The sequence below is a fragment of the Gracilinanus agilis genome, chromosome 3, assembly GCF_016433145.1.
Source record: "Gracilinanus agilis isolate LMUSP501 chromosome 3, AgileGrace, whole genome shotgun sequence".
Taxonomy (NCBI): domain Eukaryota; kingdom Metazoa; phylum Chordata; class Mammalia; order Didelphimorphia; family Didelphidae; genus Gracilinanus; species Gracilinanus agilis.
The window spans coordinates 328,337,927-328,355,384 of NC_058132.1; the positions used below are offsets into that span (position 1 = coordinate 328,337,927).

Consider the following 17,458-nt stretch of genomic DNA (forward strand, 5'->3'; position numbering starts at 1 on the left):
AGGTAATTATCTAACAAAATAAGACTACATGACCAAGCTCTCCTTGTCTGTTTAAAAGACCTGCTCCACCAAAGCCACATCAGGAAGAGAAGAGAGCAAGAGGTGGTGCTACATCAAATTTATACCTTCCTATGGCAGCATGTAATGTGAGGAGAGTGGGGTGCTGGGAATTGTAGTTTTTAGGGAAATAGATTCTAATTACATGATTATGGAAAAAGCCCAAGGGAATGGGGAGAAAATTTCTTTTTCTTTTGCCTTTTCCATCTTTGAAATATATATATATTTAGATATATATAATATAATTATATAATAATATAAATATATATTTAAATTATACACATATATACTTTATATATATTTAAATTTTTATTTAGAATATTTTTCCATGGTTACATGATTTATGATCCCCTCCCCCACTTCCTCCTCCCCCTTCTAAAGCCAACAAGCAATTCCATTGGGTTATATATGTATCATTGTTCAAAACCTATTTCCATGTTATTCATATTTGCAGTAGAGCTATTCTTTAACATCAAAACCCTAATCACATCTCTATCATACTATGTGGTCAATCATATATTTTTCTAATGCATTTCTGGTTCTACAGTTCTTTCTTTGGATGTGGATAGCGTTCTTTTCTCCTAAGTTCCTCTGGATTGTCCTAGATCTTTGCATTGTTATTGGTAGAAAAGTCGATTACATTCGATTGTGCCATAATGTATCCGTCTTTTGTGTACAATGTTCTCCTTGTTCTGCTCTTTCACTCTGCATCAATTTCTGGAAGTCTTTCCAGTTCACATGAAATTCCTCCAGTTCATTATTCCTTTGAACACAATAGTATTCCACCACCAACAGATACCACAATTTGTTCAGCCATTCTCCAATTGAAGGATATTCCCTCATTTTCCAATTTTTTGACACCACAAAGAGCACAGCTATAAATATTTTTGTACAAGTCTTTTTCCCTATAATCTCTATGAACCCAGCAGTGGTATGGCTGGATCAAAGGGTAGACAGTCTTTTATAGCCCTTTGAGCATAGTTCCAAATTGCTGTCCAAAATGGTTGGATCAATTCACAGCTCCACAGCAATGCATTAATGTCCCAGTCCGAAATATATTTTTAAAAAATTTATGATTTATTTTTATCATTCTTTTCTTTTTAATTTTGACTTCCAATTTCATCTCTCCCATCCCTTTCCTTATTCACTGAGAAGGCAAAGTAATATGATATCAATTATATATGTGAAATCATGCAAAAAACATGCAAATTTTTTTTCCATTTTAGCCATATATTTATAAAAACCAAAAAAATAAAGTGAGAAAATTATATTTTAGTTTACACTCAGAGTTCATCATCAATCATCTCTCTCTAGCAGTGGATTGTATTTTTTCTTCATGAGACCTTTGGAATTGTCTTGGATTATTGTATTGAACAGAGTGGCTAAGTCTTTCACAGTTGATCATCATTACAACTTTGCTGTTATTTTGTACAATGATATCTTTAGGAGGTACTATGTGTAGAACACCAGGGTTCCATTGTTGAGAAAGAAAGTAGAGAGAGACAGAGATAGATTATAGAGATAACAAAGCAAGGGCCAGATAGGGAGGTATAATCTCCATGAACTCCATTTATTGTGACAAAAAGGAAGACTTTTAGAGTAGAATTCTAAGCATTACATCATTATTGTGGGGTGTTAATTTCCCACAGGATATTGTTTATGAAATAACTTCATACAAGAATGTTACCAAGGTTCCTTTACAAACATAAGCAAATTGAGAAAGAGTGACAGCTAATATCTTCTGCTTAACTTAGGAGAAGGAAAGTCTGGTACTTTCAGTCATGATATTACCAAGACTTCTTTGTTCTTCAGAATGAGGAGAGACCCAAGGTTTGATGATGACTAAATTGGGGGAGGAATCCTTTCTTATCTGAGTTTCAGCCTAGAGAACAGCTTATAGCTATGAGACTGGCATTGCCAGGAATCTCAAGCTTACAGGCATATCTTCTATAGATCCATGAGGATTCCCCAGGCCCTTTGAGGAGACATACTTTGTAAAACCTTCCCCAGACTCTTGGCAAGGACCGAGTTGTGAACCTATAGGTTCACAAATCATGTCATAGACATCTGGCTTTTCTAATTAATTGGCTTAAAACATTCCTGACAGACTAAAATATTATTGATCAGATTAACATAACCTTAAAGTTTTATCTCAGACTGAACACTTTCATACTTTTTTCAATGCATCCTATTCAAATTCTACTCCCAGGAAATTCCTGACTAGTTATCACAAACTCTTGAGTTATGTCCACAAGGACAGAGTGACCTTCTCTACTCTGTCACCAGCACTATCTCATGTCTTGGATAGCACACCAAAGAGAAACCTTGTATTGTTGAATGTATTTACTCCCTTATGCAGCTCTGTACCTTTAACTGGCTTTCATACTTTGATAAGGCTTGAATATTCTTGACTGACATTTGGAAAAAGGTGTACTTCTGACAAGTAACCTCTTTGTTAATTGGAATGTATAAAAATCACTCTTGAATGCCCATTAAACCAGGTCTTCTCAAGCCTCCCTAAGTCTTCCCATGACTCGGTTATTCTCTTTGCATCCATTGGTCTCTGACTTTCTCCCTACTCTTGTCCTGGCTCAAGCTCTCTAGCTCACTCAGAGTTTAGAACTTAGGCTGTGTCTTCTGGTCAGAACACATTTGCTGTAATTTGACTCCTTACTGCTGGAGCTAACCAGCAAGGGATTGGGTGAAAAAAAATAAAAAGAAGGATAAGGGAATAACTGGATGCCAGACGAATTGGGGACCCTCCCACACCTCACAAAGGGAAGGACTGACAAGTAAACCAAGTAAACACAGAATAACAAATAAGGGATGTGAGGGTTGGGGAATGGCAGTTTGTCAGTTAACTGTCAAACCTATCAGCCAGGGAATGGCACATATATAATTAGCTTCAGGTTGTGGGATCTTTATGGCATGGAGGAATCAGGAAGTAAAAAAAAACTGTTTTATTGATGTTATACTTAAAGGATAAGTAATGAGGGAAAGGTCACACTAACTCTTATCAGCTATAGGTGAACTCAAGGATTGAAAGGTGGGACACACTACACTAACACTAAAGCAGTCAGTCAGGACAAGCCTGGCTGGTCAGAAGGGGAAAGGGGTTTCTCACTGATGTGTCCACTTCAGCTCTACAGATGATCGCAGCTTTCACAGGAAATCAGGTATCACAGCAATTAATCCACAGGGTAGATGGAGTTAAGGAGATGAAGTCATCTTCATGTCCACCATGCAGATCTTACTTCTATGCTCAACTTAATCTTCCTTCACTGGATAGATGTTTCTTTCTGGAGACAATCCACTTTTCCCAGGCTCTTCACTTAAACAGTTAAGCCAACCAACCCAACTGCCATTAGCCACAGAGTCACTTAGGAAAAGCTCTTCTTCTCTTACCACTGTTCCATGATTGGAATTTTCAGGTCTTGCCTGACAGCTCTGGCTGCTACTTTATGCTCCTTACTTTAAATCCTAATTTCCTCATAACAGTTCAGCAAGGGGTTGGGCTATACCTGCATTCTAACAGTAGCTACCAGAGCAATCCACGAGGCAAACATTCCTTCCAGTTTGCCACATGTCTTTTCTGGCTGCTTTTCCTCAGTGGACCAGATTTGTCCTAGGTACCTCCATATATCCATAGATATGCTAGTTCTTCACATTTTACTTTGCATCAGTTCATATAGTTCTCACTATGTTTTTCTGAAACCAACCCTCTTGTCATTTCTTATAGCATTATAGTACTCCATCAATCATATGCTGTAACTTATTTGACCATTCCCCTATTGTGAGTATCCCCTCTATTTCCAATATTTTGCCACCACAAAAAGAGCTTTTATAAATATTTTTATACATAACAAGTCCTTTTCCTTTTTCTTTGATTTTTTCGGGATGCAGACTTAGTGATATTGCTGGGTCAGAAGGTATGTGTAGTTCCAAATTGTTCACCAGAATAGTTGGACTAGTACACTATTTCACCAGAAGTTCATTAGTGTATATATTTTCTCCCCTCACCACCTCCAACATTTGTCATTTCTTATAGGAGTGAAGTAGTACCTTAGAATTGTCTTATTTTCTTTTTCTCTAATCAGTAATGATTTAGGACATTTTTTTCACATGACCACAGATAACTGCTTGAAAACTGCGTATTTATATCCTTTGACTATTTATCAATTGGGGAAATAGCTCTTATTTTTGTAAATTTGACTCAGTTGTATACTCAGTATATATCTGAGAAATGAGACCTTCATCAGAGAAACTTGTAAACATTTTTGATATTACTTCATTGTCTATGGTATTTTTTAGCATAAGGTAGTCTCCTTGATTGTCTTTGCTTTTGCTTTATCTAAGATCATGATTGCTACCCCTGCGTATTAGATTCTGCTTCAACTCTTCATTTTTAACTCTGCGTGTGGCTTTCTGTTTCAAGTGTATTTCTTGTATAACAAGAAGTTTTTGGATTCTAGTTTCTAATCCATTATATTATCTGCTTCCATTTTGTGGATGAGCTCAATCTAATTTACATCCACAGTTATGTTTACTATATCTTTCCCTCTATCCCATTTTCTCCTGTTTCTTCCTCTCTTCTTTTATTCTGTGCCTTCTCAAAAAGTCTTCTTTTGCTTTTGATCATTGTCTCCCTTAACCTGCCTTCCTTTTTATCACCCCTTCCCCCTATTCTTATCCTTATGGAAATGTAATTTATTTATCCAGTTTATCCAATAGCTATCTATTGGATAAATTACATTTCTATACACAACTAATTATGTATGTGTGTATATATATTCTTCCCTAAGTTTTCTTAGCCTGTCTTAGCCTGACCTTTTGTTAGTTCTGCTGCTCCAAAAGTTGATTTGAAGCATTCTTTTAAAGGTATTTGGATGGGAATGTTGAGATAATTCAGCTGGATTGACTCTTAAGGGAGAAAAATATTTCAAGAAGAAAATGATAAGCAGTATAAATTGTAGTAAAAAGATTGAAGGCTTTAAAAAGATTATTCTTTTTAGCTCAGAGGGAAATTATTGGTGACTTTAAAAGGATATTTTAAATTAATTTTTAAAAAAAATCTTAAAAGCAAACATTTATTAAGCACTTAAAGACAGAGACAAAAGTTAAACAGTTCTCATCCAAATCTGAAAATTTCCATCACTTCATCTTTTGAGGGTAAATATTTGGCATACTTTGTAAGAATTACTGTGATTGTCCAAGATTATATGCCTGTTGTATAACTAGGCTTTATTGGACTCTGTTACTTTGTATCTTTCTCAGCACCTAACATATAATGTTCTACATAATCACATTGATATAAGTCTTGGATAACTGGAACAAATGTCTTTTCAGAATAAAAGATGTAAAATCTTATTTTCACAGGTCTGCAGAGTTCTTCTTCACTGCTAACTTCTGCTCCATTTGAACATACGGGACATGGCATCAAATCTGAAGCAGGATGCTAATGATTTATTAGATTGGAATATGACTTCTGGTCAGGTATATTTCTTTTTTTTTTTTTTTTTAAACCCTTACCTTCTGTCCTGGAGTCAATACTGTGTATTGTCTCCAAGGCAGAAGAGAGGTAAGGGTGGGCATTGGGGGTCAAGTGACTTGCCCAGGGTCACACAGCAGGGAAGTGCCTGAGGCCAGATTTGAACCTAGGACCTCCTGTCTTTTGGACTGGCTCTCAATCCACTGAGCTACCCAGTTGCCCCCAGGTATATTTCTTTTTAATAGTTTATGAAGCTGTTTCCATTGTGTAATAGGTTAGTTATACCTGCTTTAATTTCTTTGCATATAAGTGGATGGTTTCTTTTTAGCAAGATTCAAATAAATTTCTGAATATTTATGTAACACTAAGGATTGTAAAAATATTTTACAAATATTATGTCATTTATACCCATAACGATCTCAGGAGGTAAGTGCTACTAATTAACACCCATTTTACAGATGAGGAAGCTGTGGCAAACTCATGTTAAATGACTTGCCTAATTATAGAATAAATTATGATAATATGTAAAGAGAAAAACTTAGAATAGAGCTTAATCTTCCAGATTTATGAGTCAGGAGAGAACATTCTACTCTTGACCAGGAAGAACAAGAAGATCTTTAGAACATGGCTGACTTTAAACTTCCCTGTATCTATTTTCTTATGCAGGTCAATCAAGATGATGTTTTTTCGTCTATTTCCTCTGATCATGTAAAGCCGGTTATTCCACTGACATCCCCTACATCGATTGAATTATTAGACATACTTATGAAAGGAAGTCAGGTATTTTTCTTTAGCTATTTTAGGAAGCTGTAAGCTTTTTACATTTTAAAAACAACTATCAGTTGGTTAGGAGAATATTGACATTTTGACTATATTTGCATGAGTAAAGGGTAGCCCTCCATTATTTAACTCTTTTTTTTTCCCCAAAAGCAAGTCTACTTTTTTACCCAAGTTTTTTTTTTAAACATTTAATAATATTTATTTTTTAGAAAAGTTAACATGGTTACATGCGCATTTCCACTGGTTTTAACATGTGTCATTGATCAAGACCTATTTCCAAATTGTTGATAGTTGCATTGGTGTGCTAGTTTTGAGTCTACATCCCCAATCATGTCCGCCTCACCCATGTGTTCAAGCAGTTGTTTTTCTTCTGTTTCCACTTCTGCAGTTCTTCCTCTGAATGTGGGTAGCCGTTCTTTACCATAAATCCCTCAGAGCTGTCCTGTGTCATTGCATTGCTGCCAGTACAGAAGTCCATTACATTCTATTTTACCACAGTGTATTGGTCTCTGTGTACAATGTTCTTCTGGCTCTGCTCCTTTCACTCTGCATCAATTCCTGGAGGTCATTCCAGTTCACATGGAATTCCTCCAGTTTGTTATTCCTTTGAGCACAATCGTATTCCATCACCAGCATATACCACAATTTGTTCAGTCATTCCCCAATTGAAGGACATACCCTCATTTTCCAGTTTTTTGCCACCACAAAAAGTGCGGCTATAAATATTTTTGTACAAGTCTGTTTATCTATGATCTCTTTGGGGTACAAACCCAACAATGGTATGGCTGGATCAAAGGGCAGGCATTCTTTTATAGCCCTTTGAGCATGATTCCAAATTGCCTTCCAGAATGGTTGGATCAGTTCACAACTCCACCAGTAATGCATTAATGTTCCAATTTTGCCACATCGCCTCCAGCATTCATTACTCTCCCTTCTATCATTTTAGCCAATCTTCTAGGTCTGAGGTGATATCTCAGAGTTGTTTTGATTTACATTTCTCTAATTATTAGAGATTTAGAACACTTTCTCATGTGCTTATTGATAGTTTTGATTTCTTTATCTAAAAATTGCCTATTCATGTCCCTTGCCCATTTATCAGTTGGGGAATGTCTTGATTTTTTTATACAATTGATCTAACTGCTTTTATATTTGAGTAATTAGACCCCTGTCAGAGTTTTTTGTTATAAAGATTTTTTTCCCCAATTTGTTGTTTCCCTTCTGATTTTGGTTGCATTGTTTTTGTTTGTACAAAAGCTTTTTAGTTTGATATAATCAAAATCATTTATTTTACATTTTGTAATTTTCTCTAACTCTTGCTTGGTTTTAAAATCTTTCCTTTCCCAGAGATCTGACTAGTATACTATTCTGTGTTCACTTAACTTATTTATAGTTTCCCTCTTTATATTCAAGTCATTCACCCATTCTGAATTTATCTTGGTGTAGGATGTGAGATGTTGATCTAAACTAATCTCTCCCATATTGTTTGCCAAATTTCCCAGCAGTTTTTGTCAAATAGTGGGATTTTCTCCCAAAAGTTGGGCTCTTTGGGTTTATCATACACTGTCTTTATTTAACTCTTTCTTGAATCATTTCAAAGTTATTTTTGTTTGCGTTCTTTATATAAACTCATATTTAAAAACTTTTTTGTTATTGTTCCCAGTGGAACAAATGAGCATGTATTTATTAGGTGCCTCATGTAAGTTTGTAGCACTTTTACTTCTGATGTTATTAAAGCTTAAAACTGCACTAAGAATTTTGGGACACCATGCATAGTGAAAAATGATTAGTGTAAGAATCAAAAATAATTTATTTGAAAGAAATTGAGAAAATCTTTGGTAAGCTTGGAGAACTTTAGTAAAGCAGTGAGGAGTGAGGAAATCAGATGCCATATTGCAGTGAATCAAGAAATGATGAGTAATGAGACAATTGAAGATGGTGAATATGAAGACTTTCTGAGATTATGCAGTTTTGTAGGTTAAAAAAAGTAGCTTGAAAGGTTGGCAAGGTTATGGTTTTTTAAAGATTTAAAGAATAAAATAGATCTGAAATTTTTTCTTTTTTAATAAAGTTTCATTTTTTTAATTGATAAAAATATTTTCTCTCCCACTAAATAAAACAAAACATTTTTAGCAAGCTTTTTCATTTACTTATTCTAATTGGAAGAGAGTAGAGAAGAGTCAAGGTACTACTCAAGGATAAGAATGAGTTAGATAGGGATTAAAGTTGGGGACAGGTAGAAAGGGAGGTAATTTATTTCTCAAGACTATGGCTGAAGTAGAGTGGTAAGAGAATGAAGCAGCTTGAATTTGTTAGCCATTGAACTGCAGAAATATCAATTGACTTGGACCCATACTTTATTGCTTCTTCTGGTGATGGAGAGTGACATTTCAATCTCCAAACACTAGGAGGCTGGATCTGGCCATTTTTCAGGGAGAGATCTGTTCTAGTAAATTCCCGAGGATAAGGCCCACAGTAGTTGAATTGAGCTTACCTGTGTGTTTGCCTATAGCCTCATCCTTCTATGACAGGGGATAAGGCACCTGCAGATGATATTCCACACCTGGAATGTTCACTTCACTCTGGCTTGGACTGAGGGTCTCAGACTACAACTTAGACCATATTTATTTTAAATATACAAATATAATAACTTCCTTTATAATTCAAACAAAATCTCACCTTCTACAGAAAGCCTTTCTTAACCCTTCTTAATTCCACTTCTTTCTCTCTTTTAATTATTTCCTATTAATCTTGTATATACCTTTGTATGTTTTTATTTGCAGATTGTCTTCCCCATTAGACTGTAAGCTCCTTGAGGAGAGGGACTATCTTTTTGCCTCTTTTTGTATTCCCAGTGCTTGCCACAGTGGTTGGCACATTATAGACATTTAATAAATATTTATTGGTTTGAATCAAATTTAATTATATTAACAAGATTATTATTTGTTGGGCATCTAAAATAAGTTTGGTATTACAATAGAGAATGAAACCTTTAAATTTAATGAGTCGAGTGATTCCAGGCCTAGCACTATGCACATTACCACCTAGCTACTCTAAGGATAAGGAAAGAGAGATGGAAGAAAACAAAACCCAAGAATGTCATAGATAACATTAATGATGAAGAGGAGATAGTGAATACAGGAACAGCAAAATGCCACTAATAAATAACATTATAGAATCATAAAATCTTAGACTTTTAAGGGTACTTCATACTTGATCCATCTTCTCATTTTACAGCTAAGGAGAGAGATGCCTTAAAGTGTGATATGGTGATACCTGTGCCATAGATTACCTGATCTTTTTCTAGATTATTATATAATTGATTATTTTTGCTCTTTTAGCTTTATTTTAATATAGTGCCAACTTAAGGGATTCAGCTGAAAAGTTAGTTTTGTTCTAGTAGCTATAGAGTCTATTGAACTAAAAAGTGGATTTTTTTTAAAATTTTATTTTAAACCCTTAACTTCTGTGTATTGACTTATAGGTGGAAGAGTGGTAAGGGTAGGCAATGGGGGTCAAGTGACTTGCCCAGGGTCACACAGCTGGGAAGTGTCTGAGGCCGGATTTGAACCTAGGACCTCCCGTCTCTAGGCCTGGCTCTCAATCCACTGAGCTACCCCAGCTGCCCCTAAAAAGTGGATTTTTAAAAACATCTTTCATAGTTCCATTTTCATGTTGATTACTTTGCCTTAACCTATAAACAAAACGGTATAATCTTTATGATATGGAGCATTATTTTATTTCATTTTTTTAAAACCCTTACCTTCCATCTTGGAGTCAATACTGTGTATTGGCTCCAAGGCAGAAGAGTGGTAAGGGTAGGCAATGGGGGTCAAGTGACTTGCCCAGGGTCACACAGCTGGGAAGTGTCTGAGGCCAGATTTGAAACTAGGACCTCCTGTCTCTAGGCCTGGCTCTCAATCCACTGAGCTAGCCAGCTGTCCCTGGAACATTATTTTAAAGTGAAGATGTACTTCTGAGACTTAACTTTTTCTTTGTTGCTTAAAAATAACATTCATTCACTCTGAAATTTAGATTCAGTTTTAAAAATTTTAAAAATCTTGACAGTAGCTTTGAGTTTTTTTTTTAATATTTTGAATATTTTCCCATATTTACATATTTCATGTCCTTTCCCTCTCCCCCAAACCCTCCTAACCCCCCTTAGCTGATGCACAATTCCACTGGGTTTTACATGTATCATTGATCAAGACCTAATTCCATATTATTAATAGTTGGACTAGAGTTATTGTTTAGTATCTACATCCCCAATAATATCCCCATCAGCCCATGTGTTTAAGCAGTTGTTTTTCTTCTGTGTTTCTCCTCCCACAGTTCTTCCTCTGAATGTAGCTAGTTTTCTTTCTCATAAGTCCCTCAGCCTTGCTCTGGATCCTTGCATTGAGTAGCTTTGAGTTTTGATCCTCTTTTAAATGTTATTTAGCTTCTTTATTAATTCTCTTCCTTTCAAAGCTTAGGGCAAAAATTTCCATACTCTAATGGCAGAAAGCATATTTATAGTCTAATATAGTACATGAATTTTACTTTAGAACTTGTCATTGATTTTTTTTCTTCTTTATGATCATAGCAGGAAGAAGCAGAATGGGAAAGCATAAATGCTTTATTAACAAAAAATGGCTTAAAACCAGTGGTTTTTGTCAACAGGGCACATGGAAAAAACCTAGGCGGTAATCAAACTTTATTCTTTTTGTTTCTGAAGATTAGAAAAAAGTCAATTTTACTTTTCCAAATGATAGATATTAAATAAAATGTATTATTAAATATGATACAATAAAAGTTATATATTATAATCACATATAGTATAGAATAAGATATACAATATACATAAAATATGCTATAATATTATACAAATTATATAAATATCTGTATTTGACTGTTTTAAAATTAAAATTCTTTACATTTGGGGCAGATTTTTGATACTATATTTTAATTTTATTCCAGATTTAATCATTTTTGACAAACAGACAGCACAGAGGATTAGACAGACTTTAAAAAGGTTGGTGGATGACAGTGTAATGAATCAGAATATGATTCATCAACTCATCGAAGCAAATCAACAACTCAGGTAAGATTTCTTAAGGGAAAAAAATTCTGTTTTGAATTTGCTTTGAATTTTTATTACTGTATATTCATAAGTGTACTTAAAGAAGGAAATTTTCTATTTTATCTTTTGTAGTTTTGACAGATCAGGCCTCTTCTATGATCTTAAAATATTTGCATGTTAAAGGAAACCTTTTCTACTGTTGTTAGTTTCTGGTATAAGGCAAGATGTTAAAGATGACTTAGAAGTGTGGAAAAACTATTGAATCTAAAATTGAGAAAATTAGCCTTATGTCTTTGACATGTAACCACAAGAAGGAATTGTGTATTTATTAAATTAGAGATGAACTGCAGCAGGAACAAGGTAGAACTTTGCAGGAAGAAAAACGAGCTAATGACTTGGAAGAAATAGTGAATAGTGTGAAATCCAAAATCATTGAACTTGAAGAAGAATCTGAGGTTATGGTTTCCCAGCAACAGAATCAAGTGAAAGAATTTAAAAAAGATCAAAAAGCTGCACAGGTAAGAGTACGATATGTTTTTTGATGAGATTTCAAATGGAAAGTGATTTATAAATATGTTAAAGTTATTTGTTATAATTTATATTCATCAATACTGATGATATAGAATTAAAGACTTAAACTCTTTAAACAAAATTAGCTGGGTAAAACATTCTCATTTAACTGGTGTTTAATATGATAATAATAAAACATGAATATCATTTATTCCAGCAAGTATTTATTCAATGCTTATTCTGAGCTAGGTACTGTGTCAGGTTGGTCAGTTCTTTTAGGCAGTTTCACAGTCTTCTTCTATTCAGTAATTACTTCTATAGCTATCTCATATGACCCTGGGCAAGTCATTTAAATTTTCTAGGCTTCAGTTTCCTCAACTTTAAAATGTAGGGATTATACCAGGTGACCTGAGAGGATCCTTCCAGTTCCAGATCTGGTCTGGTTATCTAGTCTTTGTTGGACAACTTTTAAATATTTCTAGGCATCTTGGTAGAAAGTTCTGATCTAGCCTCAGACACTCACTAATCTATGAGACATTGGTCATTTCACCTCTGTTTGCTTCAGCTTCCTCATCAACCTCCTAGGATTTTTCTGAAGACAACGTGAGATAATATTTATAAAATGCTTTGCAAACCTTAAAGTGCTATATAAATGCTACATACTATTACTACTGATTTCCTTGACCTGAACTCTGCCAGCCTGTCACTGCTATGGTATTCTTGTAGCTCTCCTCCTGTTGGTGTCCAGTGAATCCTGTTTTTCTGTTCCTTAAGGAAGAGGATCCTCCCTTCCCCCCCCCCCCCCCCGCAATTACCTTGATCTGTATTCTTTGAGATTAAATAATTATTAATAATGATGTTATACATTCCTAAAAGTAAGATAAGGCCAGCTTTTTGTTAATGTAGATACTGATGACAAACTTTGTCCTTTTCTTTCTTGGGCCTGAGGAGCCTACCTTTACTCTCTATTCTTCTCTGGTCTTTCAATTCTGTAAAATATTTCATGTATTTTCTTTTATCATTTTATCACTTTAACTGTATTTTAAACCGGAAAAAAAAGACCTCTTTTTTTGACAGGAATGTATAATTAACCATTTTATGTTTTTGGATTTGAAGCTACAGAAGAAAACTGATACATTAGCAACAGGAATATGCAGAGATGGCAAATATTCGCTGTAGAAATAGGTGTCTTTGGAAAACATCAGACTGTACACACATACATACCATAATTGGAATTTTTAATTTGTTTTATCCTACAGGCAAAATATCATCAGTGTGAACAAAAATGGATGGAGCAACAAAAGACTCTTTCTTGTTTGCAGAAGGAAATTCACAAATTCCAGAAAGAGGAAGAACTTCGTGATGCTGCTCAGAAAAGAGTTTTTAAACGGCTTTGCAAACAAGCAACGCATACTATTGTGGATAAACAGTAAAGTTTTCAAGTTAAATTAATATAGAGGGGGTAGCTGGGTAGCTCAGTGGATTGAGAGCCAGGCCTAGGTTCAAATCTGGGCCTCAGACACTTCTTAGCTGTGTGACCTTGGGCAAGTCACTTAACTTCCATTGCCTAGCCCATACCACTCTTCTGCCTTGGAACCAATATACGGTATTGATTCCAAGAGGGAAGGTAAGGTTTTAAAAAAAAAGTTAATACAGAGTCACACTCACTATGATTTTTGAGAATCCAATTTGATTTGAATTTTTAAATTATTGGTCTACTTTGGTTTTTGGAATTAGATTTCAAATAGGTATTATGTGAATTGGTTTGCCTGTTAATATTGAGTAGTAGTGAAGAATTTTCTTTCTCTTTCAAGGATCACTGGGGGAAAAAATCAGGCCAAAAGTACTTGTAAATGAAAACTGAAATTAGTTTTTTTTTGAGAGAGAAATAAGTATAAAATATTCAGCTCATCTGGCTTTAAAATAGAAAAATAGAATAGAAAAGAGACTAGAAATCCAATTTTATTCTGCAAAGGAAAAAAAAATCAAAGTGGCACCAAGACAGAATAATCAATATTGGGAGAAGGAGGAATGAAAACAGGGAGAAAAAGATTAGTAACAAGAATGAAAGAGGAAGAAAGAGAGGGAAAGGGTGCTTAGATTCTGAAGAAAAGACCAGTATTTCTTCCTTTTCCAGTTCCTGTTCTATACAGACCCCACTTTTTAAGATCTGGCCTTTTGGTCCCATATTCTCTCCCTTCTTAGAGAGGATCAGACATCTCCTTTTTGGCAGCCAGATACTCAATGAATCCTCACCAATCATATCTTCTTCCTGTCCTTCACCTTCTACCCTCTCCCAACCTGCTCTGGATTATATTTAAGTTAACACAATTCTGTCTAAAATGGCTTTTGGTTGTTTTTAAGTTCTGTGTTAATCTTAATATAAAAAATGCAAACTCTCATATAACATTGCTCTGGCAATAGGGCAAAAGAATGAATTGATGTGCTCTTTTGTTAAGAAAATTATTACCAAAATTTTAAATTATGTACTATAATGCAGCATTCAGGAATACTTTGTGTATTTTATTTTTTCTAGGTTGCTTATCCTGATTGATTATTATGAATCCAAAATTAGAAAATTACAAAAGGAACTAAGGTAGAATTAAATTCAATTTTAAGAAAAAAATGATGGGTATTAAAACAATTGCTTAATGCTCATGCTGTATTTTGAAATTTTTTGTTTGTTTGTTTTTGAAATTGACCAGGATTTGATACTATGATACCACAAATATGGTTTTTGAAGATATTCTTATATGGGCCTTGTGCAGTAATGTTAAGTTCTGTATACTTAGTAAATCATTAGCATGTTGCTAATAGTAAAAACAATCTTTTCTGTTTGTTGAATTTACTCACAGTTGCATTAATTTCAAAGTAAATACTCAGTTTTTATTCAGTGCTTATTGTTGGATGTAGCCCTACTGTGAAGACTTATACTAGGCAATTAACAAAATCCAACCTAACTAAAGATACAGATAGCATATAAAGACAAAACTTAGAAGGAGAAAGTGAAAATCAAATTTTAATATATGAAGAGAATTGTTATAAAATTATCAAATTGTTATAAAATTAGAAATATAATTAAAGGAGGTGGGTGTGTTCTATTTGGAGGCCAGTATCCCATAAAATACCTTTGATGTGAAGATATCAGTGCACTTTGCAAGCATAATATAACATCGGTATTATTTTCTACTTTTTATATGTTACAGTTTAGAGTACTGATTTTGTAACTTGCCTAAACTGCATAGTGGCTAAAGTTTTACTTGACATTGTTGGGTTCTCGGAAAGTAGTAATAGTGGTTATAACTACTTGTATCATCTGAGCAAGAAAACTACATTACTTCTGTCATAGTGTTATATCATTCACATTTTTTTGCATTTAATTTAGATGTTCATCTCAAATTGAACACTAATAATAGTGATATGTAGGCTATGGGGAGAAATAGTAATTAGGAAGACGAGTTAGGAGGCTATGGAAATAGTCTTTGCTGAGGTGGTAAAGACTTGAACTAGAATGGTTATAGCAGTGAAGATGGAAATAAAAGGATGTAATTAAAAGACATTTTGAAGGACTATCCAATAGTAATTGACCATTGATTGAATATGGTGAATGAAGTATAGAAATGAATCAAAGACTAAAATTTTTAAGCTTTGTTAATTGAGAAAATAGAAGTACACAGTTTGAGAAGATAAGCTTATTATTACTTTTTAAATCCCAATACTTGGAGGTATAGGACTTCTGGGTCCACTTTATAGAACTTTAAAGTAGTTTCTTCTGAATGTTATCGATAAGTAGAATAGGTAGAATTTATTCACCAAGAAGGAAGGAACTTTTGGTATAGATCTGAGGGGCCACTTGAGTAAAAGAAAGAAAATAAGACAAGGCAATAGACATTGTCATAACAGGGCTAACTAGATTTTTGAAGTTCTGAGAAACTGGGTTAGCTTAGCTTTTGAAGACAGGAAAAAAAAATGTAAAATGGTTGAGTATCAAAGTCACTGCCTACTTTTTACCTGTTGAAGGTAAGAGGCATTATTAAATGTGATAGGCTGCTGATGTTTCTGCTAGTATTTCTTTGATCTATTAAGAGTAAACAAACTAAGTAGTTGGAAAAATATTATGGGAATTGGAAATCTTTTACTTTAGGATGGGTTTATTCTGAGATGACACAGACACATCTTAAAAGAAATGTATTCAGTAAAGTACTTGATCTGTGCTATCTACTTGATGGAAATAATATTCAAGAATATTGTTTTAGGAACAAAAAGGAGTCAAAGGGAGAGTTTCTAGGAGAAGCAGGGCTTCTCTGTGACTCCTTTGATTTGCTTCTCTTTGGGTATGGAATTCAAACCATTTAGAAGGCATACATTTGAAGAAATCACTGCCTTAATACCTTTACTATGCATCTTAATTGACAAAATTTAGTCCTAAGGTTCTTGAGGGTTTAAAAACACTTGAGGCATGATGTTTAACTTCATCTTTTATTGTGAGTCAGGCTTTAACTATTCAGTTGTGGGTGCTTTTAGTTAACCAGAAGAGTTTGATTCTCTGCCTTAATGAATCAAAGGCCTGGAAGGAAGTGGCAATTTGACAACTTTACATTAGAAAGCAAATCCAGTCATTCCTAAACAGGAGCAACTAGAAAATATTATATATATTTTTGAAAATTAATTTTAATTTGTATTTAAGATATTGAACCATTATTTAATTGGTTTTATTTTTGTTAGCTAAATTACCCCTTTGTACATAAATAATTTTCATAAGAAGCATACTTTTGTTTTACAGTCATTATAACGAAGATTCAGAAACTGGAGGAGAAAAGGGGGACTTCATAGATCTGGATGGCACACCAAATTATAAAAACCTTCTTCTGGTAAGGGGACTCCATGACTATTGAAAATTTACTTTAAAAAGTTAGGTAATAATTCATACATTCATCATCTTTGTGATTTGTTATAGTCTTTCCAGAAACAACTTAGAGACACTAAAGCCAAGAATGATAAACTTTCATGTGAAAATCTGAATCTTCGCAAAGATTTAGAAAACAGGTGAGTAAGGTGTAAGTGATCTAATTTAGAATCTATTGAATGTTCCCTCTTCTGCCATGAATGTTCCCTCTTCTGCCATTCAAACCCCATTATTTCTCAGGGAAACAAAAGTAGGCAGAATTCAAAGAGTAGAGAGGAAGAATTAAGCATACCTTTGTATTTGTATCTCCAATGTCTTAGCACAGTGCTTGGCACAGTGTAATCACTTAAGAAATGCATATTGATTGATTGTGGGAGGTATGGAGAGAATAGATGAGATGAAGTATGGATATTGTATAAATGATGCTTGAAATATTCCATCATTTGTGATATGTTACTAATATTTACATGGTATGCCTTTCTACATTGGTTCTCAATCACCTCTGAACAGCAATAGGATGTGCTGTCTTGAAAAAAATTTAACTATTTATATGCATATTTTTATTATTTATAATGATTTTTATTAAATCCAATCCATTTTCATTTGGAAAATGCTTTTTAGTTTTCTTAGTTTAGCAAAATTGAATAAATCTAACCAT

At 34.1% G+C, this 17,458-nt stretch overlaps 1 protein-coding gene across 4 annotated transcripts in view; it reads left to right on the top strand.

Moving 5' to 3' along the window:
• Positions 1-17,458, top strand: part of CEP70 (centrosomal protein 70) — a 49,895-nt gene that overhangs the window by 15,722 nt on the left and 16,715 nt on the right. For 2 of the 4 annotated variants that reach the window (XM_044669986.1, XM_044669988.1), the window contains exons 3-11: positions 5,434-5,550; positions 6,212-6,325; positions 10,908-11,007; positions 11,282-11,405; positions 11,722-11,902; positions 13,154-13,323; positions 14,431-14,490; positions 16,678-16,765; positions 16,852-16,940. In XM_044669986.1, coding sequence (XP_044525921.1) covers positions 5,488-5,550; positions 6,212-6,325; positions 10,908-11,007; positions 11,282-11,405; positions 11,722-11,902; positions 13,154-13,323; positions 14,431-14,490; positions 16,678-16,765; positions 16,852-16,940 — 989 coding nt within the window. In that variant the 5' untranslated portion in view covers positions 5,434-5,487. Of the gene's footprint in view, positions 1-5,433; positions 5,551-6,211; positions 6,326-10,907; positions 11,008-11,281; positions 11,406-11,721; positions 11,903-13,153; positions 13,324-14,430; positions 14,491-16,677; positions 16,766-16,851; positions 16,941-17,458 lie in introns of those variants that run through there. The other 2 variants (XM_044669987.1, XM_044669989.1) reach the window with 2 other exon arrangements.